We start from the raw sequence: 26,875 nt of genomic DNA on the forward strand, positions 1-26,875 counted from the left end.
AAAAAATACTATAATTTCTACGGCCAAAATCTTTGCCCTCTGCATGAATCACTGTTTGCCTTCGCTGCACACTTGTTGGGAGATAGGTGGCTTTCCGCATCTCATATGGGAAAAATTGACTGGCTTCTAAATGGAGTTCGTAGAATCGACTTCCAATTTAATGGAAACTTGTTTTATTCTGTTCAGTCTTTTATCTCCCAATCAAACTGTTTTTCATAACTTTCTTTTTTGTGCTTGTTATTATAAGTTATCGTTTCCTTTTTCTCTGACCATGATTTGTTCTTAAAGTTTTTAAAAAGCATAAACGGCATAAGCACTCTCTATGAACATTCTTATAAAAATCTTGTTTAAATAAAAAACGTTGTGACAATTAGCTGGTAAGAGAGCTTCAGCCATTACTTAAACCAGTCTGCAAGTTATTTTCCAATCGATAAAGCAGTTTTAGTAAAGACTCTCATTTAGTTAAAAGTTGTCTAATATTGAACGTTAGGTGAATGATATAATACAGTCGAACCTTCCGTAAGCGACTACCCAAAATGTCAAGCCTAGGTGGTCGCTTACGAGAGTTTAGATCATATTGGGTGAAAATTGTTCCTCATTAGAATATGGTAACTGCCGAGTCTCAGCCAATACACCAATGCCGATGCAATGTTTTGTTGATGTAAAAGTCAATTTCGAGAGAAAAAAATCGGTCCTTCCAAGAGAAAATGATTTTTCTCTTGGTTCTTCTCACTGTGAAACTTCCTTGTCTTGTAGTAGCCAGGAATACGATGTTACAGCACCTTATTATCTAATTTCCGCTCTATTATCTGTCAAGTGGTCGCTTATGGGAGGTTTAAAACAAAAGAAAATTTCAAACTTTTAGCTCTAAAAGTGGTCGCGGTTGCTTACGAGAGGTGGTCGCTTACAAGAGGTTCCAAATATAGTGATTTGACTTGGAAACTTTTGGTTTCTTGGAAAACTGCTCGCTGGTAAGAGGCGGTCGCTTACGAGAGGTGGTCGCAACCGGTAGTCAGTTGTTTAACATGTCATAAAAGTAATGCATAGTGGTATAGCAACTTTTTGATAAAAAAAAAACCCTTCAAGCACGTCCACGAATATTTGCCAAAAACAGCACATCAACACTATCTAATTATAATTTGTTTTATGTTTTGTGTCACATGGTCATCCTGGTGATGAAAACAAATAATGCAAAGTGAAAGCCCGTAGAGATACATTAGGCAAAGTCTAAAAACACAAGAATAAAATAAAATACAATATCTCTTGCTAATTTTTTCATCAATAAATAACATTAAAATGGAACATCATATTTAAAAACGTTAAAATATAAAAATAGTTCAAAGTAATAGCTCTTGTATGCGGTAACAACTTCAAACTCTGGATACCAGTGTTTTGTTGTTGCAAAACAAGAGAAATAAAATTTTAACTGATTATTATTAAATTGAAGGCTCTTAATCTCTGGTTGTAGTATGCCACTGACAAGCCTGGGGCATAGTCTTTGGCAAGACCTGGAAATGCACATGGAAAATCACTTTATCACTGGCATCGCAATCTGTAGACCTCGGGTACTGACAGCTGGTATGCCTACAAAGTGAAGTTGGGTTTGACTTCGTCAGCATGCTGGTGGTTGTCCCCCGGGGTTGGCCATGATCAAAATGTCTTATGAGAGCAGAATCAACAGTGGACAGATATAAAATTTATGACGTACCAGCTTGATTTTCCCACAGTTCCTTGCATTCTTAATTAATCGTTTGCACACCTATTTGAGTACCTTGGTGACCCATTACAGGTGCACTGGAGGCTTGACTGGAACAGATTGCCGAATGCTAGTAACTGCGATCGGCTATTATGTCACAGGTTTTCCAGGCTTATAAGAACGAGTGTTAATTCATTAACCTTATAATACATTTTATAACTCATTCTGATCAAAATATTGATTTCCAAACATAATTCTTATATGTTACCAGATTCACTACTTAGAAAGCCCCCAAAACCTGAATCAAACTTTTCTTCCATTAAAAGAAATTTTAAACAAATGTTAGAATTCAGTGAGGAAAAATTGCACGTTTACCCTGGGGCTTAATAGGGATTAACTTCCCACAACAACAGTAATTACACGACTAAGTTTAGAGAACCAATGATCAAAATCAACAAATCAGGTTGCTCTTCTACTCTGTTGGTCCTATATTGTCCAACTATTGGACCTGGCACTGTTCTGAATATTAACCGTCATGTAAAAAATCCCTTTCCTTTTCTTTCTCTCCAAACTTTGTTTTTGCAGGTTTTCTTTCAAAAAACAAGCAAACAAAAAAACCATTGCTGTTCACAGTGTCTTAGTTTCCTGTCTTGGATCATGGGATTATTTCTGAAAATTTTGATTCAAATACTGCACTGGGAGAATATCAGCTTCATCAGTATTGACAATTCTGCCAAGACCTTGGGAATACAGTGGAACCCCACCTTACAGCCACCCATTAATAAGGCCACCTCATTATTACGGCCACTTTATTCTGGGCTGAACAAAGCTCAGAGACTCTTTTTCTTATCTAAAAAACCCCTTTCATATGGCCAGATTTTTGGGGCTTGTTGGTGACTGGAATAAGGGGTTTTCACTGTATATTTTTCAAGGTTGGCTCTCACACTTGGCTAATAAGATAATAAAAGCTTTAGATGTATATATTCTTAAAAAGAAATAAGTAAACTTGATTTTTGCCCTTTTTGATCAAACTTATTTCTGTACAAATTGTGCAATTCAATAATTAGAGGAAAATAATAATATTAATTAAATACTTTCAGCTGATAAAACAAGGTATCATTTTTTAACATTTTGTTAAGTCTACTTTGATGGCAGTATCACTTAATCTTTTTGTCCACAGTTGAAACTGTATCCTTGAGACTTTTTGAAGGATCACCTTCCTGGAAAACTTTGATCATTTGTTGGCGCACAGTTTCTGTAAGTTCTGGAACACCATCAGCTGTGACACCCTCAGTTGGTATGGGGGACAATACTCTCGCTTTCATGGTTCCTACCAGATGGGAAGTTATAAAAGGTCAGCAAAGGATAATGTCTTGACAAGGAACCCAAGACCCAGCTTGACGCATGCACACTTTTACCTACCCATTAGAATCGCGCGTATAACTGTTTATTTCTTCACTGATGTGTCCCATTCAAAACCAAACTTAGCACTGAGGATGGGCTACGCCTAGGCCCGAAACGTCTGCCATACAATTGAGTTTATTTTGGCACTGAATTACTATTGATAATGTTTGAACTGTTTACTGTGCCCCACAGCCACTGATCCTTTTGGATTACCAAATATCTATTTCAACCCAAGACCCATACTGTCACTACTCTGGTTAATAACATTGAAACTCTTCCTGGACTCTGTACTGTTTTCCACGACTTCCTGGTCCAAGCATTTAATCAGATTACTCCTGACCAGCCTGGCATTTTCTAAGGTGTGTGATACTGATTTAATACACCTGGGTAAAGAGACGCACTGTAAGGGTGGGGATAAAAGGAGTCAAAAGGAAGAAGAAAAGAGGATAGGAGGGTGAAGTTGGGAAATTTTACAGCATTGCATAATGTTAAAGCAAGAGAAGAAGCATGGAGAGGCAGGAGCAAAATAGTAGGAAGTGAATTGAATAAGAAGGTACAAGTCAAGATGCAGGGGTGTGCGGACTTTACCTATCTACCAATAATTTAAGGAAAAACTAAAAAGAAACTTACCATATTCAAATAACTTGTTCTTCTTGTTAAAAATTGAAGAATAATCATAGATAACAATTGGCACAATAGGGAGCTAAACAAAACACGTGCAAAGGTATACAAAGTTAAGCATTTTCCTAATTTTTTTCATTTACACTGCGTAGCTTAATTTTGTTCTCTAATAAATACCGCAGTGTATTGATACAGGGAGGCAATTTTGAGACTTTAAGTCTCAAACATTTGGTTTACATGATCAGCACAAAAATTTACTATTGTCTCAAAGTAGAGTTGATAAGAGTAATGATATCCCCTATTGTTTTTGATTACCACTCTAGCACGAGACCTTTACATTGAAGAGTGTATGGCAAACAAAAGAACAGTCGAACCTTGCTAACACGACTACCTTTGGGTCATAAAATTGTCATCAAAGTATGAAAATGACTATCTTTTCTACTTAGCCTTTTCTCCAAGCCAAAAACATTGGCTAAAATAACAAGGTGTACTGAGATAAGAGCTCACTATGAAGTGTTTTGTCAAGTTTTCAAACTGATGCTTGGAGCTGGAGGAAATAACAAGTCAAATAAGACTTAACATGTAGTCTTGTACCTGAGCTTGCTGGGCTAAGTGAAATGCTCCTCTCTTAAAGGGAAGAAGTGTTCCTGTTTGGCTTCTGGTTCCCTCAGGAAAAATCCAAAGATTTATCTGAAAATGAGCAAATGAACTAAGCTGTATATCCTGGAGAAACAGGTAATTAACTGAGGGCAAAACCATACACTTTCCAAACACTTACGCTACATAAATGTTTACAGTCATGTTCTTCAAATTATGTCTAGTAAGGAAAATGCTCAATGTAGCTTTGAAGTGAAGTGAAAGACTTTATTTAATGAGGGTGACCCGTGACAGTAACTCAAGTTACTGATAAACTTGGGGCCCTCAGCTTAAAATAATTAGAATGCTAAAAATATATTATTTACAATAAAATGCTAAAATACGATATTATTTACAATAAAATACTTAATTAAGTTACTATTAAAAATGGTTACAAATAATAAACTGGACGTACAATTTCAAACATACTACGAATAATAAGAGTTAAAAAATTCCATTAGTTTTCTGAGAGTTAAGAATGGTATTACATAATTTAGCCTTAAACGATTTAACGGATTTCTCTGTTTTTAAAGACCGGGGTAAACTGTTCCAATCTTTAATAGTTCTGACGGCGAAAGTGCATCCTCCCTCAGAGGCGTTTCTGTGAGAGGGGCATAATAAATTTAAATTACAATTTCTAGTACTTCTCGAATGGACGTCAGAGTTTTTCCTTAAAGATGTGTTCATGTATTCAGGTAAAGTTCTGTTTATCCTTTTGTAGGCCAGTGCACATCGATTTATATAAGCTTCTTTGTAAAAGGGGATCCAGTTTAGCTTATTAAATAAAGTGACAGTTCGACTAGTACGTTGTGCTGCAAGAATAATACGCGCAGCCCGTTTTTGCATACGGAGAACTCTCTTGAGTGCCTCTTTGTTACACGATGTCCATACTGTGCTTGCATACATGAAGAGTGGTTTGATTACTGCGTTATAGTAGATCAATTTTTGATTCTTTTTCAAGTAGCAGCTTATATGGCGTAGAAGACCAATTCGTTTTGAAAGTTTGTTACATAGTTCGTCAACATGTGCTTCGTAAGTTAGGTTCTCGTCGATTATCACTCCAAGAAGTTTATGGCTACCAACTTGTTCAATTTGTGCATTTTGCATCCTAGCTTCAAATTTTCCTGCGTCATGGGTTATACGTCTGCGCAGACGCTTTCCCGTAGCCAACAATGCTTTGGTTTTCTTGGTATTTATAAACATTTTGTTTTCACTAGCCCATTTCACTAGCCCAGCTTTCTTTTTGTAGTGTATTTAGTTTGCTGTCAAACTTGAGCAGCACACTGGATAACTGATTGATTGCTTTACCCATTGGTTAACTTAGACATGGTGAAGTGAATTTACCTACACTAAATTATAGAATGGATGGCATTCTAATAGCCCTCATTTGTTACAAGCATACATTGCATAACAGAAGACAGGATATATCTTTAAAACAATGGAGTGGTTGCCTTGACCTTGGGGTGGGTGAGTTAACTCACAGAGAGGTGATGTCCAGACATATACTCTCAAGTTACTTGTTGCAGTTTAAAAGGACTTGTGTCACCAGTTTTTGCATTGGAAACCCAAGGCAGGCTATGTGCATGATCACAAAAATTGTTCAAGAAGCTACATGTTGAAAATAATTATTAATAAATAAAAGTTAGTGCCTTACTTATGTGCAAAGTACATGTACCTTAATTAATATGCTCCCCTTGTGTGATTTTAATGTCTGATTTCCTGGCACCAGTTGAAAGGTGGCTCAGGGAACACAGGGACATTAAACTTACACAGTAAGGCACTTTTAAGATGATTTCCACCTGGTACTGCGCAAGTCTACATTTTTGTTTTGATTCATGTGAGACGTCACAGAATGTAATATTTTGCAACTATTCACATGAAGTAAATTCAAAGTTTCATGTCAACTGCCATTATGGGTGCAAAGCTTTATGCTTTGTTCTTTGTGATATAACTAGATGAAAACACTTTGTGGCTGTAAAATCAAAGTCACTGTTGGAAAAAGAATTTAAAATAAAACCCTAACCCTAACCCATAAGGTAAGCGGTTCATAACCAGTAACATCAATTCACATTGTGTAGTTCCAGAAAATATCCATACCTCCCCCACAGAAGAGATTTTTTCCAAGACCCCCCCCCCCACCCCTCTGAAAATTCCAATTAAACTTGATACATTTCTTTAAATGTTTTGGTCTTAGAGAACCCCCCACCCCCCAGGAAGTTCCAATCCCTTCTGTGGGGGGAGTATGGATATTTTCTGATACTGCACATTCCATCCAGTGAGACTTACAAACATTGGGGTACCGAGACTGCACAGTACAGAGTGGAAATCATGCTTTACTCAAGAATTCTAGGTTTAATTTGACAAGGAACAACATATTTTTTAATTTTTTACATTCAGATATGGTTTTTGAAATTATCCCTTGTAAAATAGGTACTGGGATCCCGCCAAGGTTCCCAGCACTTGCCGGGATCCCGCATCTTCTTTGCTTGAGTAAACGGTCAGTTTCCCTTTTGTTGTTATTTCAGTAAGATTTTCTTTTACTAAAAATGCAGATATCACAAAGTGTTGAGCACAAGAATATTTACATTTCTTTCAACGTAAAGCGTATCATGCCAATTTGTGTACATGAACTTTGGTGTTTTATCTTCTTGCAAACCAAACAACTGTGACTAAATTTTTCTGTTAGCTAATTAATTAAATCATGTTGTTTTGGGTTTTTTTATCAGTCTGTTTTTCTCGCTATCCAGCTGTTTTTAAACTTTAAACTTTGCACCATGAATTTTGCCATAACTTTGTCTTAAATCATTGACGCCACTTTTCTGTGTCACTGACATCTTTAAAAACAAATTTAAGTAGCGTAAATCGAACTGCTGTATGGCTATATGTGTATGTTTTTAAGTTAGTTTTGTCTGTATTTTAAATACTCTCAAGCATGTAAACACTGGGAAGATTTAACCTTTATTTAAAAGATGATGGCTCCAAAAGAAATTTGTGGCAGCATGTCTAAAATTTTGCTGAGATTCCCACAGTGAATCTTGCCAAGAATTTCACTTCCCGCAGCGAATATTGGCAAGATTCCCAGCAAGATCGCGGCTAGATTTTGGCTGTTGGGAATTTGCTTCTCAGCGAAGATCTTGTCGAGATTCACGTTAGGATCCCGGCGTGATTTTGGCTGCCGGGAAATTGCTTCCCTGCAAAAATCTTGGCGAGATTCGCAGCAGGATCCCGGCAAGATTTTGGCTGTCGGGACTTTTGCTTCCCAGCAAGAATCTCAACAAGATTTGTGGCAGGATCCCAGCGAGATTTTGGCCGCAGGGAATTTTGATCCCGCCGGGATTCCTGCTGGGAATAAAAATTCCAGCAGCCAAAATCTGGCCGGGATCCTGGCAGGATTCCTGCCAAGATCCCGGTCCTTATTTAACAAGGGGTAAATCCTATTTTCATTAAATTATATTTATTAAAATGCATCTCCAGTGGGAAAAGTTGCCGACTTCAATGTCTTACCTATTGACTAGAGACAGTACAGTTTTCCCTGCCTACTGGATCCTGATTGGCCAATTCAAATTTCAAGAGCACCAGCCATATGCTCTTCTAAATGATTCAGATTGATGCAACTCAAAGACATGCTGCAGTAGACTGTAGAGATGCAGACCACAGGATTAAAAAACCTATGCTTTCAGAGTTGTCGCATATTGTAGGATTACTCCCTATTTTGCCCCACTCAGTAAATTCACTAAGGTAATTGCATTCCATTACTTCTCTTCCTTTCCTAATTGTGCATTACACTCCCACCCTGCACCAAGCCCTCCCCTCCCCTATGACAGAATACACGTTGTTACATGTGCGCAGATTTACCTTTTGATCGCAGATCCATTTCGCCGTTTTATCCATTACATTCCTGGCGCTCTTAGAATGCCCTCTATTGATAAACACGATTCCAAAAAGCCACGCTGCAAAGCCAAATACAGGTGCGAACAACAATTCCTTTTTCGCCAAGAATGTCGTTCTATGTGGTGTCGCCTGCAGTATGGCAAACATATCCAAAGAACTCTGATGATTTGCTACAATAATGAAATTCTTTCCTTTGAGAGTGTTAAAAATCTCCATTCCTTGAATTTCGGAACGTATTCTGAACAGTCTAACCAGGGATCTGTACACAACACCGGAACAACGATGAAAGTTCCCTACATCAAATGGATGAAACGCTCCCACAAAGCTGCAACACATTGCGAAGAACATCATCAAACAATTGAAGCTAAAATACTTTGTGCGGAACCGGAAACTTTTCGACTTCCTGTACAGGGCAATGCATCCGATCAAAAGGCCTAGGAGCCCTGATACCACTATTACAACAAATTTCAACTGCCACATAACGTTTTGACGGTGATTCTCGTGAAGGACCCGTGAATGTTCAAAGACATCCCAAGATGCAATGGTTTGTTGAAATCCCAGAAGCTCTCGCGCTCCTCGTAAACATATAAGCAGTACTTGCTCTGAAAATTTCAGTTCCGAACATAGAAAGGCGTTGTTTTCAGGGAAAGTCGGCGCGAGTTACGACATCATTTTTATCCCCAGTTGCGAATTTGTCGGTTTTAATCGGCTTAGGGAATATCGTTCCAGCAAATATGAAAGAAAAATTGGAAGTTGTTTTCGACAATTACGGACTGTCGTGGTCGGTACTGCAAAGAGCAACGCTTCGCCAGGAGAAGCAATTTTCGATCCAAAAAAGTGTCATTTTGCGATCCGATCGCCAAGCCCTAGCAAGATGAAGCATGGATAAAACGCATAAGTGTTCCAGGAGGGAGATTTTGTTCGAAAATTTCCACGCGTTTCTCAAGAAATGCAAATAGTGACGTCATAAGACGCCATTTTGAAGGTGAGTGCGTTGATTTCTGGGAAGGATTTTTTTCGCATCTTCTCATCCGGGAAACTTGCTTCCTGTGACCTTCATTTTACCGGCGTAAGGAGGACAACGTGGTTTAGTACGCGATTGTCTTTTCTTTGCCAAAACACACTTTTAAACACTCGTTATCGCATAATTGTAATGAGTAAAGACCTCTTGGACTACCCTTTCTGCCATGATGTCAACAAATACGAAAGGATGGTTAAAATTGGCCAAGGAACCTTCGGGTTTGTAGACTGTTCAGTCCGCCATTTTGATAGTTCGACTTTGTGTTGATGGTAAGAATTGTTTTGCAGCGAGGTGTTCAAGGCACGCAACCGAAAGAATCTTAAAGAAATCGTTGCCCTCAAGAAGGTCCTCATGGACAACGAGAAAGAAGGGGTATTTAATGTTCTTGTAGATACATGATTTGCTTGATTTAGTAGTGTTCCGTGCTTGTTTTGTAGTCACTGAACTTTTGGTGTTTTTTGCACCATTGTTCAGTTCCCGATCACCGCCCTTAGAGAGATTAAGATCCTTCAGTTGTTGAAACACGAGAATGTGGTGAACCTCTTGGAGATTTGTCGAACTAAAGGTAGGTAAAAATCGCTGGTGTATCTCAGTTACGTGATCATTATAATGTTATGTAATTGTATGCAAGGAAGTGACAATGCAGTTAAGGCATTGATGACATATTGTAAAAACTGATGAACACTTCTGTGGGGTGGAGAGCCTGTTATACATGTTCTTTACTTTGGTGCTTTGCTTATTCTCAACTTGAAACTCAAATATATAATACCTGAATTGTAGAGACTACCTTCTCTAGTAAAAGAGTTCTAGTAATAATGGTGACCTCTACAGTACTGGTGCAGTACTCTACCAACTGGGTTATCAAGCCACACTTAATTTGCAACTGCCTAAAATCATGTATGTAACTGTGATGATATATCTTTTTAAGTCCCCCCTGCAGTTCAAATATATATGAGGTTTCATGTGTTCCCTTGCATGCTTTCCCATCTTTGTGTACATTATGAGTTCACAACGTGACCAGCTCCCAGTTAGCTTGATAGCCCAGCTGGTATCTAGAGGACCACTCTAAAATCTCAATGCTCATGGATTTTAAACTTTTTCTTCCCATCTACCCTCTTGTGGATATCATCTTGCTGCCAAACCCCCAAAGGTATGAGGCAGTTTTTCCAAAATCAGCAGATAAAGACTCTTTGCCTGTTGTAATGTTGATGCCAATCTTGTCACAAAAACCTCCATGATGGAGGACCAGCATAATCAAAATGGTTACTATTCTTATACATGTACATTGCTTTGTAATAAATTACACAGAAAAAAAAACATGATTTGCAAAGTCTAGTGTCCAGCAATCTTCACAGGTCTACTCCTTGTGGACCTCTTTTCCTCCTCTTGAGGCATTCCTCAGAAGAAAATGAGTGGCTTCAAAAATATCAAACTGACTTTTGAAGCAAAAATAATGATCATCGCCACAGTTAAAAGGGATTTTTGTGGTGAATAATTCAATCACTAAGTTTACAAATGTATGTATGACTATGCAGGTATTTTTTTTCACTGACTTCTTAGCTTCCAGCCACAAAACAGTCCATGAAATAAACCTTCTGAACTAAATTAAAATAACGTTTCCAGGTTGAAGCTGCCTGATGAGGTTCTGCAGAAACTCAAACTCAAATTATTCAGGATTATTTTCTTACTAGTATACATTGTCATTCTCCAAAAGACCCATTTTTGGTCATCTCTGTATATCGCAAAAAGGAATAGCTTAAATGATTCAGAACAACATCCAACAGACCAATTCTCTGACATTTTTTATGTTCCTCCATATTTCTTTGTGTCGTTTAATTTGTATGAAACGGAGTGTACAAGATTTGAGTCCTTAAACTGAACTTTGTGCGGTAGCCTCATGGTTAGTGCGCTTGACTCCTGAATGAGTGGTCCAGGTTCGAGCCCTGGCGGGGAACATTGTGTTGTGTTCTTGGGCAAGACACTTTACTCTCACAGTGCCTCTCTCTACTGTGTACAAATGGGTACCGGCAAATTTAATGCTGGGGGTAACTTTGCAATGGACTAGCATCCCATCACAGAGGTAGTACAAATACTAATTGCTTCATGTACAGAAACCAGGATAAGCTCTGGCCTAATGGGTGATTTGGCTTGTATGCAGACTTAACCTTTTATGAAGTGAAATGCTGAACAATCTGACACAGACTAGTGATAGACAAACTTGTGTACTTGGTCATTGCATAGTATTGTAGAACAACTTGATTTAGATCACTTCTAATTAAATATTTAAAGCTATTTGTTTTTCTATTTTGTCTTGTAGCATCTCCTTATAATCGCAATAAAGGAAGTATCTACCTTGTGTTTGAGTTCTGTGAACATGACCTTGCTGGCCTTCTTAGCAACCGCCAGATCAAGTTCTCATTGTCAGAGATGAAAAAAATGGTGCAAATGTTGCTGAATGCACTCTACTTCATTCACAGCAATAAAATACTCCATAGAGATATGAAAGCTGCAAATGTTCTCATTACTAAGAATGGTGTTCTGAAACTGGCTGACTTTGGTCTAGCTCGTGCTATTCATCTTAACAAAGAGCAATCTCAGCGTTACACCAACCGGGTAGTGACCCTTTGGTACAGGCCACCAGAGCTTTTGCTAGGGGAAAGAAATTATGGCCCTCCCATAGATCTGTGGGGGGCAGGCTGCATTATGGCAGAGCTGTGGACACGAACTCCCATCATGCAAGGAAACACTGAACAACACCAGTTGACTCTGATAAGTCATCTATGTGGCTCCATTGCACCTGATGTGTGGCCAGGGGTGGAAAAACTGGATCTGTTTACCAAGTTGACCCTCCCGCCAAATCAGAAAAGGCGTGTAAAGGAAAGACTACGCAGCTATGTTAAAGATCCCCTTGCTCTAGACCTGATTGACAAGATGTTGACTGTTGATCCAGGGCAAAGAATTGATGCAGATACAGCACTGAATCATGATTTTTTTTGGAGCGATCCCATGCCCACTGACCTCACACGTACATTGAGTTCTGTAAATACGTCTATGTTTGAATTTCTGGCACCACCACATCGTGGGAGAGGTCAGGTACAGCCACAAGCTGCTGGGCAGGCTCGTGTGGGTCCAGCAAATCAGGCTAATGTTCAGAGTGGCACATTTGACAGGGTATTTTAAGTTTAAATTAACATTCACTTGACATTTTTTTGCATGCAGAGAAGTATATACTGTATTTATACTTGAATTTATAGCAAAAAAATAGACTGAAAAGTTCAAAAAAAGAAAAAAAAAAGAAAAAATTGTAAAAAGCTAAAAACAAAACAAACAAAATACAAAACGAACTTACTCCTAAAAAACTTTAAAAAGAAGCAAAAAGAACAAAAATATGAAGGTCATATGCTTTAATTTTAAGGCTTTGTTTCTTAAATCTACTGCATTGATTATCAATGCTAAAATACCTTGCCTTGGTTTTGGGAAGGCTTGGTACAGTTTTGTAGTTCTGTTGAAAGTCAATTTGAAGAGGATAGCTTGGACTGTTAATTAATTAACCTGTGGTCATAATCAGCTACAGGTCAGAATGCTATTGGAAAATTGTCATAATTTTGGGTATATGTAGACTGTACAGAACAGAGTAAAATAGTTGTTCAGGCAGAAGTCATGAAAAGTTTTGCCAGACTTCTCATGCAAGGCTGTATCATTAGCCAAATGCATATCTGTTAATTTTAGTGTTAACAGAAAGCACTCGTCTGGTTCTTATCCCGACACTAATAATTTCGGTTGTGGTGAGGGAGTTTTATAGGTAAGCTAACAGCACTATTTTTGAAGTTTTCGTGAATTTTATTTTTCAAGTATTGCTTTGAGAATCAGGCATTGCTGCTATAAAGTGTTTTTTGTAATGGCAGTATTTCTCTCAGAATGGCATGTGCCAAAACACAATCAATTAAAGTGGATAATTTAATCAAGCCAGTGTAGTGATATGCGGTGAAAATATCATGTTTCATTAGTTTGAATATGGACAGTTTCCATTTTATATAAATTGATATCTTAAAGATGTATGTCGCTGCCAAAAAAAAAAACGAAAAAAAAAACAGAAAACATTGTCCAAGGTAGATGGATAAGTGCCACTGATAGAATAAGATGTGGTTGTACTAGTGACATAAAAAAACTGTAGTAATAAATGAACAAGGCATAACAGTTGTAATTGCATTGATGAGGTTCCTTAGTTGATAATGATTCCTTAGTTGCTGTGATTCCAGGTAATGCTATGCCAGTTTTTGAATAGTCTGAGCAAAATAATGTGCTACACTAATTCATCAAGCCCTGGTTGTTCAAAGGCTGGATAACGCTATCAGCTGGATAAATCATTATCCAGTGAATAGCGTGGTTTGTTTTGTTAACGGTTATCTGCTGGATAGTGATTTATCCGGTAGATTATACAACTTTTGAACAACCTGGGCCAGTACCACTTCATCACCCAGCACAAGGCATCCATTTCTTCAGGCTATTGTTTTGTAAAAAATAAATAAATAAATAACGATTAGGATGATCAAAACCCTTCAGCACTTGAAAGATAACCAAACTTTCTATTTGTGTTTCCTCCAGTACAAAAAGTTACTGAACTGTCTAGCTTACATTTGATTTGGGACTAGTCTGATGCACTCTCTGACTGGGGCACAATGTTATCCTATTTAGTAGGTCCATTTTCCTGATTTCTATTCAGGACCAGTAGGAAGCACATGACACACAGCAAATTCAAATGTCCAGAAACCTGTTTTTATTTGATCTGAACACTGTTTTCTGCATGGAAATAGATATCTTTATGGCAGCTAGACAGGGTCTGTCCACTGTCAAAACACTTATCCAAAATGAAATGGTATCCTAGGTAAGGTTTTTCTTTATTTTTTACTTCTCCAAGAAGTTACTGAAGAACTGTTTTGCCAAGCAACTCTTGCACAAGGTCATGCAAGTTGCAAGTGATAGTTTTCAGTCCTTTGCATTTTGTGACTGTGGCATGTCACTGGCGTGTCTGGCAGTGTCAGTTGTCTTGATAGTGTCTGATGTGCACACCCTCATCTGTTTGAAGATGTCTGTAAAAGAACTCGAGAGGCTTTGCCCATTGTCATTCCGACTTCAACCTTCATAAAGTTACCCCATACGCCTGTTCAGGACACTCCTCCATAAAAGGACACTAAGCAATCCAGTGCATCATCATCGTCGGACCGCTCTGGAGTATCTAAATTTGATTGCTGAGAGGTTACATGCACCAGTGCCAATTCATTCTGCTTAGTACCCTTTATTTTTGGTGTCCTCCCTAAAGAAAGAAACATCAATTAAATTAACCTGAACAAATAAAAGTTCCAAGTGTTAGATGTCAACACTAAGTCTGCAAAGTGTTGTAACCATACATATTATTATAGTGTGGATGCAGCAATTTAGACCCCTATTGCAAATAAGAAAGTAATCTGTCCATGTCAGTTGCCATCTCCATGCAGATATTACCTCAATTATGGCTAAACACACTATCCTTCCTTGACGGTAGAAACTGCATGTTCATGGAGGAGGCTTTTTCCATTGCAGGGTTACCCCAAACATTACCACTTCACACCTGTAGAGAGGCATTGAGTGCAAGTTGTCTTGCCCAGGAACACAGTGCAAGAAGACAACTTGCCTGGGCGAGACATTTCAGTTTTACAATGCCTTCTTATCAGGTGTAGAAATGGAAATGTTTGGGGGTAACCTTACAACGGCATTCCCAGTGTAGTAGTAGAATGCTCTCTTTCTGTGAATTAAACCAGAGATAAGCATGGATGTTATAGGCCACTAGCCCATAGTAGTAGTATGATTGTACCTGTTTTCTGAAGAGTGCAGTTACTACATGTATCATCACATTCACTCAACAACTGCCTCAGATTTTCAAAAAATCTGAAACAAAAAACCACAGGCATTGAATTACTAAAAACACCACACAAATCTGACATATTTAGAAGAATCGCAAAAGTATTAACCCTTGAGACAATAATTATCAGGATGCACTTTTTTCCACATCGTTCTCCATACGTTTACTAAACTGTGGTACTGGTGAGGACTAGTTGTCATAATCAATGCTATTGACACCATTTTACTCTGAGATCATATCCTTTATTCTCATGAACTTAAAGTGAATTATTTTAAGGAGAAATAAGATAAAAGAGGTAAAAACTTTCTCTGGTAAAATTGTTTAAAGTTGTGAGCTTTCAACAGCCAGTCTGCTGTCTTCGACGGACAAAAATGAAATGATAAAAAATGTGCCATTAGATTGGAACGCAGTGTTAATGCGATCAATTTCACGTGGCTACCCACAAAAAGTCACTGCTGATATCATAAGAAAGAAATCTTCGACTCCTCCAACACCTTCACCTGAAGAACTAGTTGGGATGTTCTTCAGTTGGGCTGACCCAACCGAGCCTCTTTCTAGAATTCTCAAAAGTCATGATATTCGAGTAACCAACAAACCAATCAAAACACTACAACAAGAGTTCCCTGTTCCCAAGTTTCGACCTCGGATCGACGACCAGTGCAATGTTGTTTACAAAATCCCTTGTAGGTCTTGTCCCTGGAGTTACATCGGCGAGACAAAAAGATCGTTTAGTACAAGGCGAAAAAACATATCAGAAATACTAAACAATTTGCTAAAGGCTCCAATGTAGCGAAACATGCCTGGACCTTCGATCATACCATCGACTTTAACAATGCTGAGATAATTGACAAAGGCAACAGCCGCATTAGAAAGACGCTGGAATCCTGGCGCACAGCGAAAACGGTCGAGGCGGACAACAATTCGTGCCCTCTGCCGGGACAATATAACATTCTTTTAAACAAACACTAATTTTGCACTTTTAGCATTCTCACATTCTTTCACACGTATTCTATTTAATATATGCCATTCGCTTGTTATATTCAAAAACTTTTAGGTCTAACCCGAAAACAAAGACCCCCAGTCCGCGGACCCCCACTACGGACCGGGGGTCCGTTTCTCGAAAGCCCCGGAAACTTTTCGGGCCCGGAAAGCCATAGCAAAATCTCGAACGTTATGATTACAGAGCTGTTTTATTTACGTATTCTTAATATGAACAGAGGTTCCCTTCATGCAAGAAGTTTCAGGCGTATACACTTCTCCGTTTGTAGATACAGATGAACTAAAAATGGCTTTACGGGCCCGGCGTCGACAAAACCTAAAACCTGGATCGGACCGGACCGGACCGGACCGGATCACGGATCGGATCACGGATCGGATCGCGGATCGGATCACGGATCGGATCAAAGAAAAAAAAACGTTTTAAAGAAAAAAAATCAAATCGTTTATAAGATAATAATAAATAAAAAATAAAAGTGGAAAACTAAAATATGTTAAATAAAAATAAGAATCCCGAATTTGATGCAATGACATGTTAATTACAGAGAATGACAAGAGGTCATTTAAAAAGCCACATAAGCGCCTGATTTACGACGAATTTAAATTGTAATGAACAGGCAGTAGTTATATTTGAACGTTAGCTGGCTTGAACCTTGCGTGACCCTCCCATTCTCGTTTTTGAAATTGTTGTTAGTATCAGTAGCTAATTCTCGGCTACTTTTTCGTGTCAGATGTGAGCGTTACAGTTAGCGTTACAGTTAATGAGAAGGCTTACGTACGAAAGCTTAAGGACATGACTTGCTTTAAAGGAGCTACGTCACGATTTGCGCATCTTGAAAAAACTAGCCTAGTTTTTCAAGTTCGTCATTTGCAGTTCTCGTTAATCTTTGCCATCCTTAACGATCCTCATTCCGTTTTGATTTGTTCTTGCCTCTTAAGTGCTTTCTATCCTAGAACACGATCATTTTAAGGTTTTATTCCATATAAAGGCAACTCTTTACGACCCTAAAAATGACTTTAAAAATCGTGACGTAACTTCTAAAATGTTGTCTATTCTCGGGTTGCATTATCGTTCACACTATCGATGTTATTCCTATATTTTTTTGTAAAACAGCTATATTTCCTTGAAATACAAATGGTCTGTTTCGTTTTATTCCAGTACGAAATATCGTATTCCAAACTCACATCTTGTAAAAGTATAGACTTGTCTCAGAAACGGAAATTGTTTGAAATCATCAGGTGTTTAATATTATTAGTGTTTTTAGTTTTTGTGTTTCGATTCATACGTTCGTCCTATTATTACCATGCTGACGCGTTTTATGACAGTTTACCTTTGATGCAAGCGAATATACGAAATATCATTTATCTGAACTGCGGAGAAAGATATGAAGACATGATTGATCATCGCAATCAAAACCCAACAGCCTGAAAAAAATTCATCTGTGACCAGCTCCCAGTTGGCTTGATATTATAAAAGAATAAAGGAATATCACACCTGAATTAAATAAAACGTTCTGCTCACAGTAGTCACACTAGTGTAATTTGCTCAACAAAATTTTGAATTTTGAATTTTTTTTCCTTGATCCGATCCGTGATCCGATCCGTGATCCGGTCCGTGATCCGGTCCGTGATCCGGTCCGTGATCCGATCCGTGATCCATCCGTGATCCGGTCCGATCCGATCCAGATTTTGTCGACGCCGTTACGGGCCCGAAAAGTTTCCGGGGCTTTCAAGAAACGGGCCCCCTGGATTCAGGCTCGGGTGCAATTTAAATCATTGCACATTGCTATTTCCTTTGCTGTGGCCATAAAATATACGAAAGACGCGTACGGTGAAGCCTCCGGGAGGCCTCGAAATTTGTGCTCTTTCCCCTCTGCCATTTTGTTCAGCCCATTTTCCCGTGGGTTCGTGAACTCATTCCAGGCTTCACAATTTGCTCAGCGGAATAATAGATACAAACAACAATTAACGGACTAAAGCTATGTCTTCCATAGCCAGATTGAGCCACGAATGGAAGGTAAGAACTTTCCTTCTTACCATTGGCATTTCCTTACGCTGAAAACAACTTTTAGGCATTTTTTTTGGGAAGGGGAGGGGTGGGGGGTTGGGGTGTTAAAAACGCGAGTCTGTTGCATTTGCGCAGTGTAACACTCGAAAAATCACCGACACAAGTCTGAATCTATTAGACAATCCATAAGTGAAATCTTTATTTATTATTTTTACACTATTTTAGGGTGGTCCGTAGAGGGGGTCCGTAGGGGTAGTCCATGGACTGGTCCGTAGGGTAGTCTGCGGACCCGGTCCGTTGTGAGGGTCCGCGGACCGGGGGTCAGTGTTTTTGGGTCACCCCTATTTTATCATTTCATTTTTGTCCGTCAAAGACAGCAGACTGGCTGTTGAAAGCTCACAACTTTAGACAATTTTACCAGAGAACGTTTTTTACGTCTTTTATAATGAATCCTGGTATCGGATCTTCAATATTTTGAGAAATAAAATGCTCGTCACTCTTAGGGGTTACTAACTAGGCTGCGATCAGGCGTTCTTTACCATTAAAATAAGTATACATACGTCATTCAGAGGGTTTGAACGCAAGTTCAAGCCAGAAAGTGATAGTTTTTAATAAACGGAAACTAGTTAAGGTAAGAGACTACTGATAAAGAATGCACCTGTTTATCCTTGTTTGATTTTCCTCAAGTTTCTTGTTGGCAGCATTCACCAGGAACTCAATATACTGAATGTAAGAAACAACGTAGTAAGGGGTCTCATTACTTTGCAGGGTTCATACAGGTCATGGAAAACCTGGAAAGTCATGGAATTTGTTATTTGAATTTCCAGGCCTGGAAAGTGATGGAATTTAAGTGAAGGTCATGGAAAGTCATGGAAAGTCATGGAAAAGCAATATGCTTGGCAAAAAGTTACTTTAAAAATTGAAAAGATAACAAGAGTCAGAAACAGGCTTTCATTTCAGTAGATTTAGACACAAGCACACATTTTATGCATTATAATGCTGGAAAATATGTTAAATGATTGTTTTGATACTCCTGTGAGAATTTAACTGCTTACCTTTGGTCATGGAAAACGCAGAAAAGTCATGGAAAAGGTCACAGAAAGTCATGGAATTTTAAAAGCTTCAAAGAGTATGAACCCTGCTTTGTTTATACAGTGAAACCTCTATCAAGCGGACACCCTTGGGACCTTCCCAAGTGTCTGCTTAATAGAGGGTGTCTGCTTAATAAAGGTTTATAACAATTGCACAATGTTTGTTAACAATTAACATTCAACCCCTCTGTACTGTAATAAAGTTCCAGGTTGTTAACGAAGCTATCCAGAGTTCAAGTTCATCAGCTTTCATTACCAACTTTAACTTGTTTGTAGTAATGCCCTTTCCATAAAGCAACGATAATAACGGTACATTTAATCAACTATTTCAAGGATGTAATCATGGCACATTGTCAATTCAGTCTGGTGTCCGCTTAATAGAGGTTTTTAACACTAGAAATTAGCCAAATACAATTTATTTTAGTGTCCGTGTCCACTTAATAGAGGTGTCTGCTGAATAGGGGTTTGTTATAAAAGGAAATATAACACGTTAATTTCCGGACCAGGCTAAGTGTCTGCTTAAAGGATGTCTGCTTAATTGGGGGTCTGCTTAAAATAGGTTTCACTTGTCTTGCAAAAACAAAATCAGTGACAACATTTCTCTTCACACAAGTTAAAATTTATTTAAGCGCTAAAATGTGATCAGTTGTAGAAAGTGATATAACAAAGAAAGTAGAAACTGTCGGGGGGGGGGGGGTACTCCTATACAAGGAGATGCTCTGCCCAAAAGAGGTATCTTTTACAGGCTTCAGGTAATTAAAAAGGTAGGGATTTTACAACTTGAGGTATCTGAAAGGGTACTAGGGAAATCTGTCATTTAGGTATTTAAAAGCAACTTCAGTTAAAATACCTTGAGCAGATGCACCTTACAGCTGTATCATTCATTCAATTTATTAATAAGCTCTACATCATTAACTTCGTTTCAATGGTTTAGAAAAGAGATTTAATGTTTTAAAGTAGGTATGTGAAAAGAGTACCTGTTTTCAATAAAAGTATACAAAAGGGGTAACTTTTCTGTCAAAATGGTATACAAAAGGGTAAGGGGTTGGACCTTGGGATGGAGCCTCCCTGTATAAAAATTTGCAGAGTAACCCCCCCCCCCCCCCCCAGGCACTACTAGCCCTCTGTTCACCCTGCTTACCTACTTCAGCTATAAGAAGGTAACAAATAAAATAGGAGATTTTGCTGCAAAAAAATTCCACTTTGATTACCTTGTAAGAGACCATAAGTTCTCCCTTATGAGCAAGTGGCACTTCCAAACTTTGCGTACTTCTTACTGCCTGAAATAAACAGAGAAAAATAATACTCTTCACAAACTATGCAAAAATATTATTCATCAATTCAAATCAAAAGATTTTGTCATTGAGCACTCACTTCAGTCAGAAATACCTACAGAAAAATCCAAGATTTTAACAGAATTTTCCCTTATAGCTGGCAGGAGGATGTAGAAGAATCCTTGGACCATCACAAAAGTTCAACCTGATGCATATGAGCAAATTTGCTCATTTTGCATTTGGCTGACGTAAAGTTGGATGTTAGTCAATCTCCTGTCAGTGACCACCTTGTAAATTAGTGTGGCCCCTTTTTTATTACTAACACTTATCTATCTTTTTAAGCCCAAACAAAACTTAGGTCAGTCATTTCCTTTAATTATAAAACCTCTTTTATTCAACAATCCTGTTTAAAATATGATCAGTTTTGGTGTTCTGATGGTGGTACACCACACAATGGAGGAGTAAGAGTCCCATTGTAGTATTACTATGTAAGGATATCCATCAGAGCTGGAAGAATAAAGAAACTTAATAGGTCTCTAGGATCTTAACTGACAGTTTGATCCATATCTTGTTTTTAACTTTCAATCTTGTTAGATTAGCACACAGTTATGAACTGTAGTTACGCACCACTATCACATTGGCCTTCTTGCCAATGACAATTCCAGAATTTTTGAAACCAGATGTGAGGGCCACTTTAAGCTACAAAAGAAAATAAGAAAGAATTTTGATTCTTTTTATATTAATCTTATTTAAATTTTCAGTTCTGCTATGATTTAAATTACGACACAATCAGTTTATGATAAATGTACATAACATTACTAATATTTCTTACCATTTGTTGTCCAGCGACAAGGTCTTTGCACTGAACATGCAAAACAAATGGTTCAAACTTGAACACAGCACTTCCAAGACAGCCTTTCAAGGATTTAACCTAGCAGTGAATAAAAAAGCAGGTTGATTTGAACTTCAGTAACTCTAAGAGATATACTGTGGTAAAATTTCAAAAGTAACAGCCTCCAAAACTAGCAACCCCCCTAAGTAATGTTAAAAAATTATGCCTGCTAATGAATCCTGAAAGCAACAATCCTTCAAAAGTACTGACACATTTTCGGAACTGTTTTAATTTACACATTTCTTTCTTTTATTTAATGAAAAGAGCTTAATTGTGCCAGCTTTAAACAAAACTTTTGGCTCCCCAAAAGTAATGTGCTCCAGAAGGTTAGGACCCTTCAAAAGTAGCAAGCCCCAAAACCTGCTTATTCCAAAAGTCATGGGAAGGGTCATTACTTCTGGAAATTTACAGTAGTCTGGTCCATGTGAAGTTTATATGAAATAATTCACATATGAACTCCATGTTGGCTCCTTCTTGTCGTACAAGAGACAGAACATGCAACGATAGAACACTGCCCCACAAACCTATTGTTTTCATTGTTTTCCACATTCTTTTTTTCCTTTTGCTCTCCATTGTTTTACACCACTGCGTCTTCTACACCAAGTAAGAGCCTACAAGTTCATGTAAATTATAGTCTGACTATCAGTAAACAGATGTCAATTATCACAAATAGACTCATTAAATTTTTATTTCTTGTGTTAATCTCAAGATAGATATATCAGACCCCAGTTGAAAGAGATCCTAACTAAGGACTAACTACAGCATAACCTAACTAACTGAGAGTAACTTAGAACTGCATAATACTTATTTAAAGTGTCTCTGGATTTTATTTGTAAATATTACTCCTCCTCAGGCTTTTACAGTTGTGTGGGTGTGATGAGCTGGGTACAAAGTGCAAGCAAGCTTCGAACAAGTGCAAAACACACATAAGGGGTGACAGGAAGGAGACTGCACCTCATCTCTTGGGGTGTCCAATTGATGAAATAAACCATTGATGACTATCGATACCAAATTATACCAATCAATAGACCATTTTACAGTTGTCTGCTCAGTGACCTGGCCTTTGTATGGCAGCAAGGCTAGAGTTGACCTTGTTTTGATACAGACCTCAGTGCTTTTGTTGTGTAAAACAAGTTGTTCTGATGCTAACTAGGTGCATTTACATTACAAAAGCAGTGAGGTCTGTATCAAAACAAGGTCAACTCTAGCCTTGCTGCCATACAAAGGTCAGGTCACTGAGCAGACAACTGTAAAATGGTCTATTAGTAACTTTAAATGAATTTCCACACTGTCTCTTTTTCTTGTATGCTAAGTGAATCGCTCACCAACATTTTTTTAATTTGGTCAACATTTACAAGAACACTCAAGAAGAACAGTTACTAACAGTGGTATGAGCATGTGCAACATGGCATATGCTTTGTGTTGAGAAGTCTGGGTGTGACATATTTTGCTAATTGATGAACGGCTTTTGTGTGACGTGACCATTGATTGATCATCTATTGACCGATACCAGTGGATGCCAATTAACTAATTTTATGGATTGATATCGATTGATCGATTGCTTTTCCAATCATCGATTTCCATCGATTGGGGCTCCATTGCATACTGATCGCTTCAACTGATCACCAAATATGTAACACACGTGGTATGCAGGTTATGTTCCAGGGCTATGTATATACTTACAACTTCTTCTTCTGTTGCTGTACTGTGGGTAACATAAAGCCACTCGCAATGCTTCTTTTTCTGATCTGCAAGCTGATAAATTGTAATTTTTCAGTTAAATCTGAGTCTCTGAGATGCATCACCCAAAACAAAATACATACATACTGGTATATTCTATCCCCTCATAGCTAACCTCGGAGAAAACTGAAATCCTTCCAGAGCAGGAGCTTGTGGTAAAATAATCATCTTTAGCATTAATGTATTGTACTAAGTCCACGATTTGGTCATCAATGCTTCCTTTCTTACTAAGATCCACCTGCGAAAGACAAGACGCTTTTTGCTCCTCGAAGGCGGCCATTTTGAATTTTTCTTACAGGAAATGCTGCTGAGATTTGAAACCGTGGGCTCTCAGAAGACATTTGGCGCCATTTTGACAGGTCTTCGTCTTTAATCAGGCACCTCGTAAATCTGACATTTTCCTTAAAATTATGCTACGAAGAAAGCCCACTCGGATAGAACTGAAAGGAGAGGACGTAGAAGAATACGAGAAAGCAAAAAAGATGTGGACGAAGGATACAAAGAAAGACGATGAGGATGTTAAAGCTCAGAGCTTGCTTGATGATTCTCTTCTGGCGTTGAATGATCCAAAGAGGATTTCGAAAATTCACGAGCGAATAGGATACAAGCCTGAGACTGTACCTAGCGACGGAACAACGACATTCCATTCTTAGCAAGTAGCAAAACAGCTTCATTGATTCCAACGACAGTTATAGTTCTGTGTTTGCCAATGTGACCATAGTAAAGATCTCACCAGACGATCCCAGGCTTATGCAGTAGCCGAAATTGTGTGTACAAAGGTAATTTTTTACTGAACGGAACTACAAGGGACCGGCGGAAGATCTGGGAGATGTTTGGGACATGGATATGGCGAGTAAATGATTGTCGAAGGTATCATAAACTGAGACTAATAGAGACAGTCTCAGTGTAAGCAGTTATAAACGAGACAAGGCAGGTTAACCCGATTCCGGGACCTGATTGCAGGTTGGAATGAACTGGCTAATTTGTACAGAGGACAGAGGGATATTCAACCTAATACATTGACCAATGCCAGAAATTATCTTAGCCAGAGAGAGAGTGAGAAAATAAACCTGCCCAATCACTCCAAGTATCTTTGTATAAAGCTATATATAAGCTTACTCCTTTCTTACCACTGTGTGTGGGATGAAGAAAGATGCTGGGATTGGTTTTGCAGTTTTTTAAGGCCTTTTCACAGTTAAATGTAATAATCACTAGCTTCCCCCTGAAATCAACCCTGGTGCTGACCTAAGCAACATGTCTAAGAATACCATATATTCTTACTAATTTCATTAGACTCTTGTAAGTTGCTCAAGCCCAGCATTATTAAGTGAGGGTTTTTTTCATAACTATTTTTGACAGCCATTCATCTTTTCATTATACAAGAGCCTATCATACCGCAACAAAGTGCTTGAGGGGTTCATTTACTACTTGGATTTGTTTCTCGGTAGCCCTGAGTTCAAATCTTTGGCCACGCTTATAAATAGCCAACTGGTTTGCCAGTTGGGATTCTTAACAATGTTATGTTGAATTTGAATTATTTTGTTTCAGTTGTTTGCTTGGCCCACTAGCACTTGTGCTATAAGCATTGCCGAGGGTAAAATAAAAGTTTAATTTTAATTAATTTACCACTCTATCTTGGAGCCTGGTGATTTTTTTCCTGAACCAGCTTTTCATTTGTAAAATGCAATACAGGGATATTACAGGAAAATTCAAATATTTACCTGGGTAGAATTAATTTGAAGACTATGTTAACAGGTCAAAAGATAGGGTGAAAAGAATCTCTGAGACTGTTACAACTAGGGATTAATGGGGATTTCTGAAAGGGAAAGTAATGTAAACCTAGTTCCTTTGCTTTATAACTAAGATTCCAATACTCAAAATTCATAAATATTGGTTTGCCCTTGAAACATTCCACCTTGTTGAGCTTGGGTAGACCCCAGGAAAAAAATCATGTAAAGAATTGAACAAAAAAATATAAATAATTTTTATTTTGTAAACAACAAAACATGATCAAATTGTCATGACAGGATAGTCTGTCCACAGACGTTTTTTATTTTTTATTTTCTATTTTTTTTCGCAGACAAGGAGTGAAAGAGAATGCCAAATGGGAAAAAAATATATTGTGTGTTAGTGTTTCCACAGCCACACCCCTTGCCTTTTGGCTTGTTCTTGCCTCCTGTGGTTAATATTTTGCGTGTGATCACGATGAACTCAAGACACAATAGAGGGTCTGTGGACAGACTGCCACAGGATATCTCACAAAAATTGTACGATGCATGCAGAATGAATTCAAAAAACTAACAATAAACAAGAAATAATGGGAATGAAATATTTCCGTCACACTTAAAGGCAAGTAACTGTGACTGGGAGAACGTTTTTTATTAAGATGGTTGTCAAGTAACTGTTCAATCTCTTTGTTCTGTCAGCTTTTTACATCACTGAGGTCAATTTTTTTCGCTAGCTGATCTAGACTCTCAAAGAGTATTCACAACGGGGATTTAAGTCACGGAACCCGCGTTGCGTGAAGGTAATCACACAACGCTCCTCTTGAGGGCGACGCGTTGCCCGACAACGCCTGCAAAGGAGACAATCAACAGCCACAGCTGGATTATGTTTGGACCGTTGGGACTCATGAAATTGTGTTGTTTACTTTGTGAAAAGTCACGTACGTATTAATTAAGAAACTCGCAAATGAAAATCGAAGCAACTAAACGGAAATTTTGCCAGACCTAAAAAATTCCACCAGAAGCGTACCGTTTCTGGGGTAACCTGCGGCGATCACGTTCTGCCAGTTACCCAGTAACAAGCAACGAAAAGGATAGCTTCATCGTTGATTATTTCCTGAAGTTTCTTTTTTGTGTGTGTACGAACAATCCAGTTTATGACTGAATATATTTCGGTTTACTCGTGTTAACCAGGTACTCGAGTTTGTCAAGAGGACTCTTGATGTCATAATTCAATTATTATAAATAATTCAACTACCATCCGTTCTGATAGCCGGCTTCAGCTTTATTCCCCGCCTTTCGATCGAGATGAAATTTCCATAAAGAGCTTCGTTTGATATAAGCGCTCTGAGGGTGCTTGCTGTCCGCCAAAAATGCAAGAGTCATATACTCGTGTGCTCTTCGGTATCCGGAGATCTCTAGCTGCCATTATTCTCCTCCGTTCTGGAACATTACCAGCATCCGGATATGCTTTTGTTTCATTCCGTGTCCGTCTCTGCTAGCACTGAAGTTTTTACATATGAGAGCCAACATGGGGGAAAACTTAACCAAATTGCTGCTATCTCTTGTTCCAAAGATTTCCCTCGCTTACTTTCGTGAAGACGGAGACTAAACTGCTTAAGGTTTCACCGCTGGCATTTTAAGGAATTTTATACTACAGTATTTGACCTGTGCCGTGATTTCAAAGATCCGTTAGCATGTGATTTACATTCCGATGTGTCGTTTTGTTTTTTCATGCTTTGGCTGAAACAAACAGGTCTGTTGCAAGGTTTCTCTGCGTCACAGGATGCAGGGGTTTCCTTTGTGCACCACTCACCGCGCCGATGGCCAGTAAGATGACGAACTACCTCCAATTTCTTACATATCTTCGGTTCGTAAGACGAAGTCAGAAGCCTTGCGGAGAGTAATGACTGTAAGGAGCACTTTCTCCTGAACGCCCACTCTTTGTCAAACACAAACTCATTATCCGGATCTCGGCCCGA

At 38.4% G+C, this 26,875-nt stretch overlaps 3 protein-coding genes and 1 pseudogene across 4 annotated transcripts; 2 read left to right on the top strand and 2 right to left on the bottom strand.

Annotated features, from left to right (window-relative positions):
- Nucleotides 1-1,127: 1,127 nt before the first annotated feature.
- On the bottom strand, nt 1,128-8,761 carry LOC110067178 (1-acyl-sn-glycerol-3-phosphate acyltransferase alpha-like). Its single transcript, XM_089275557.1, has 4 exons — nt 8,213-8,761; nt 4,316-4,411; nt 3,731-3,803; nt 1,128-3,026 (listed from the first exon to the last, which is right to left on the bottom strand). Exons 1-4 carry the CDS (start codon nt 8,726-8,728, stop codon nt 2,854-2,856), a joined length of 858 nt encoding a protein of 285 aa, XP_089131683.1. The 5' UTR covers nt 8,729-8,761; the 3' UTR covers nt 1,128-2,853.
- Nucleotides 8,762-9,094: 333 nt separating this feature from the next.
- On the top strand, nt 9,095-13,473 carry LOC110067177 (cyclin-dependent kinase 9-like). Of its 2 annotated transcripts, none has more exons than XM_089275556.1 (4): nt 9,095-9,233; nt 9,557-9,641; nt 9,744-9,834; nt 11,587-13,473. In XM_089275556.1, the coding sequence occupies exons 2-4, from the start codon at nt 9,621-9,623 to the stop codon at nt 12,447-12,449; spliced, it is 975 nt and encodes a 324-aa protein (XP_089131682.1). In that variant the 5' UTR covers nt 9,095-9,233; nt 9,557-9,620; the 3' UTR covers nt 12,450-13,473. The 2 variants fall into 2 exon arrangements, with proteins under 2 accessions (XP_089131682.1, XP_020630132.2); XM_020774473.2 differs by lacking the exon at nt 9,095-9,233 and adding an exon at nt 9,270-9,487.
- Nucleotides 13,474-14,023: 550 nt separating this feature from the next.
- On the bottom strand, nt 14,024-23,848 carry LOC110067243 (tRNA wybutosine-synthesizing protein 3 homolog). Its single transcript, XM_020774547.2, has 8 exons — nt 23,285-23,848; nt 23,113-23,184; nt 21,370-21,468; nt 21,165-21,236; nt 20,475-20,543; nt 18,831-18,895; nt 15,121-15,194; nt 14,024-14,583 (listed from the first exon to the last, which is right to left on the bottom strand). Exons 1-8 carry the CDS (start codon nt 23,447-23,449, stop codon nt 14,435-14,437), a joined length of 765 nt encoding a protein of 254 aa, XP_020630206.2. The 5' UTR covers nt 23,450-23,848; the 3' UTR covers nt 14,024-14,434.
- On the top strand, nt 15,545-16,196 carry LOC149102082 (uncharacterized; annotated as a pseudogene).
- Nucleotides 23,849-26,875: the final 3,027 nt, after the last annotated feature.

The sequence above is a fragment of the Orbicella faveolata genome, unplaced genomic scaffold (genome assembly GCF_042242905.1).
Source record: "Orbicella faveolata isolate gen_17 unplaced genomic scaffold, um_ofav_v1 contig_36, whole genome shotgun sequence".
NCBI lineage: Eukaryota > Metazoa > Cnidaria > Anthozoa > Scleractinia > Merulinidae > Orbicella > Orbicella faveolata.

Bases quoted from the DNA above. Each gene is read 5' to 3' on its own strand.
- LOC110067178 (XM_089275557.1), bottom strand. From the start codon at position 8,728: ATGTGGCAGTTGAAATTTGTTGTAATAGTGGTATCAGGGCTCCTAGGC. The intron at 3,804-4,315 runs GTACAAGACTAC...TGTTTTGTTTAG, and splicing joins ACTTAGCCCAGCAAGCTCAG to CTCCCTATTGTGCCAATTGT. The intron at 3,027-3,730 runs GTAAGTTTCTTT...CCCATCTGGTAG, and splicing joins GAACAAGTTATTTGAATATG to GAACCATGAAAGCGAGAGTA.
- LOC110067177 (XM_020774473.2), top strand. From the start codon at position 9,402: ATGAGTAAAGACCTCTTGGACTACCCTTTCTGCCATGATGTCAACAAA. The intron at 9,488-9,556 runs GTTTGTAGACTG...ATTGTTTTGCAG, and splicing joins ATTGGCCAAGGAACCTTCGG to CGAGGTGTTCAAGGCACGCA. The intron at 9,835-11,586 runs GTAGGTAAAAAT...TTTGTCTTGTAG, and splicing joins GGAGATTTGTCGAACTAAAG to CATCTCCTTATAATCGCAAT.
- LOC110067243 (XM_020774547.2), bottom strand. From the start codon at position 23,449: ATGGCCGCCTTCGAGGAGCAAAAAGCGTCTTGTCTTTCGCAGGTGGAT. The intron at 20,544-21,164 runs GTGCGTAACTAC...TGTTTATTTCAG, and splicing joins AGAAGGCCAATGTGATAGTG to GCAGTAAGAAGTACGCAAAG. The intron at 15,195-18,830 runs GTGCATTCTTTA...TTTTTGTTTCAG, and splicing joins AATCAAACAAGGATAAACAG to ATTTTTTGAAAATCTGAGGC.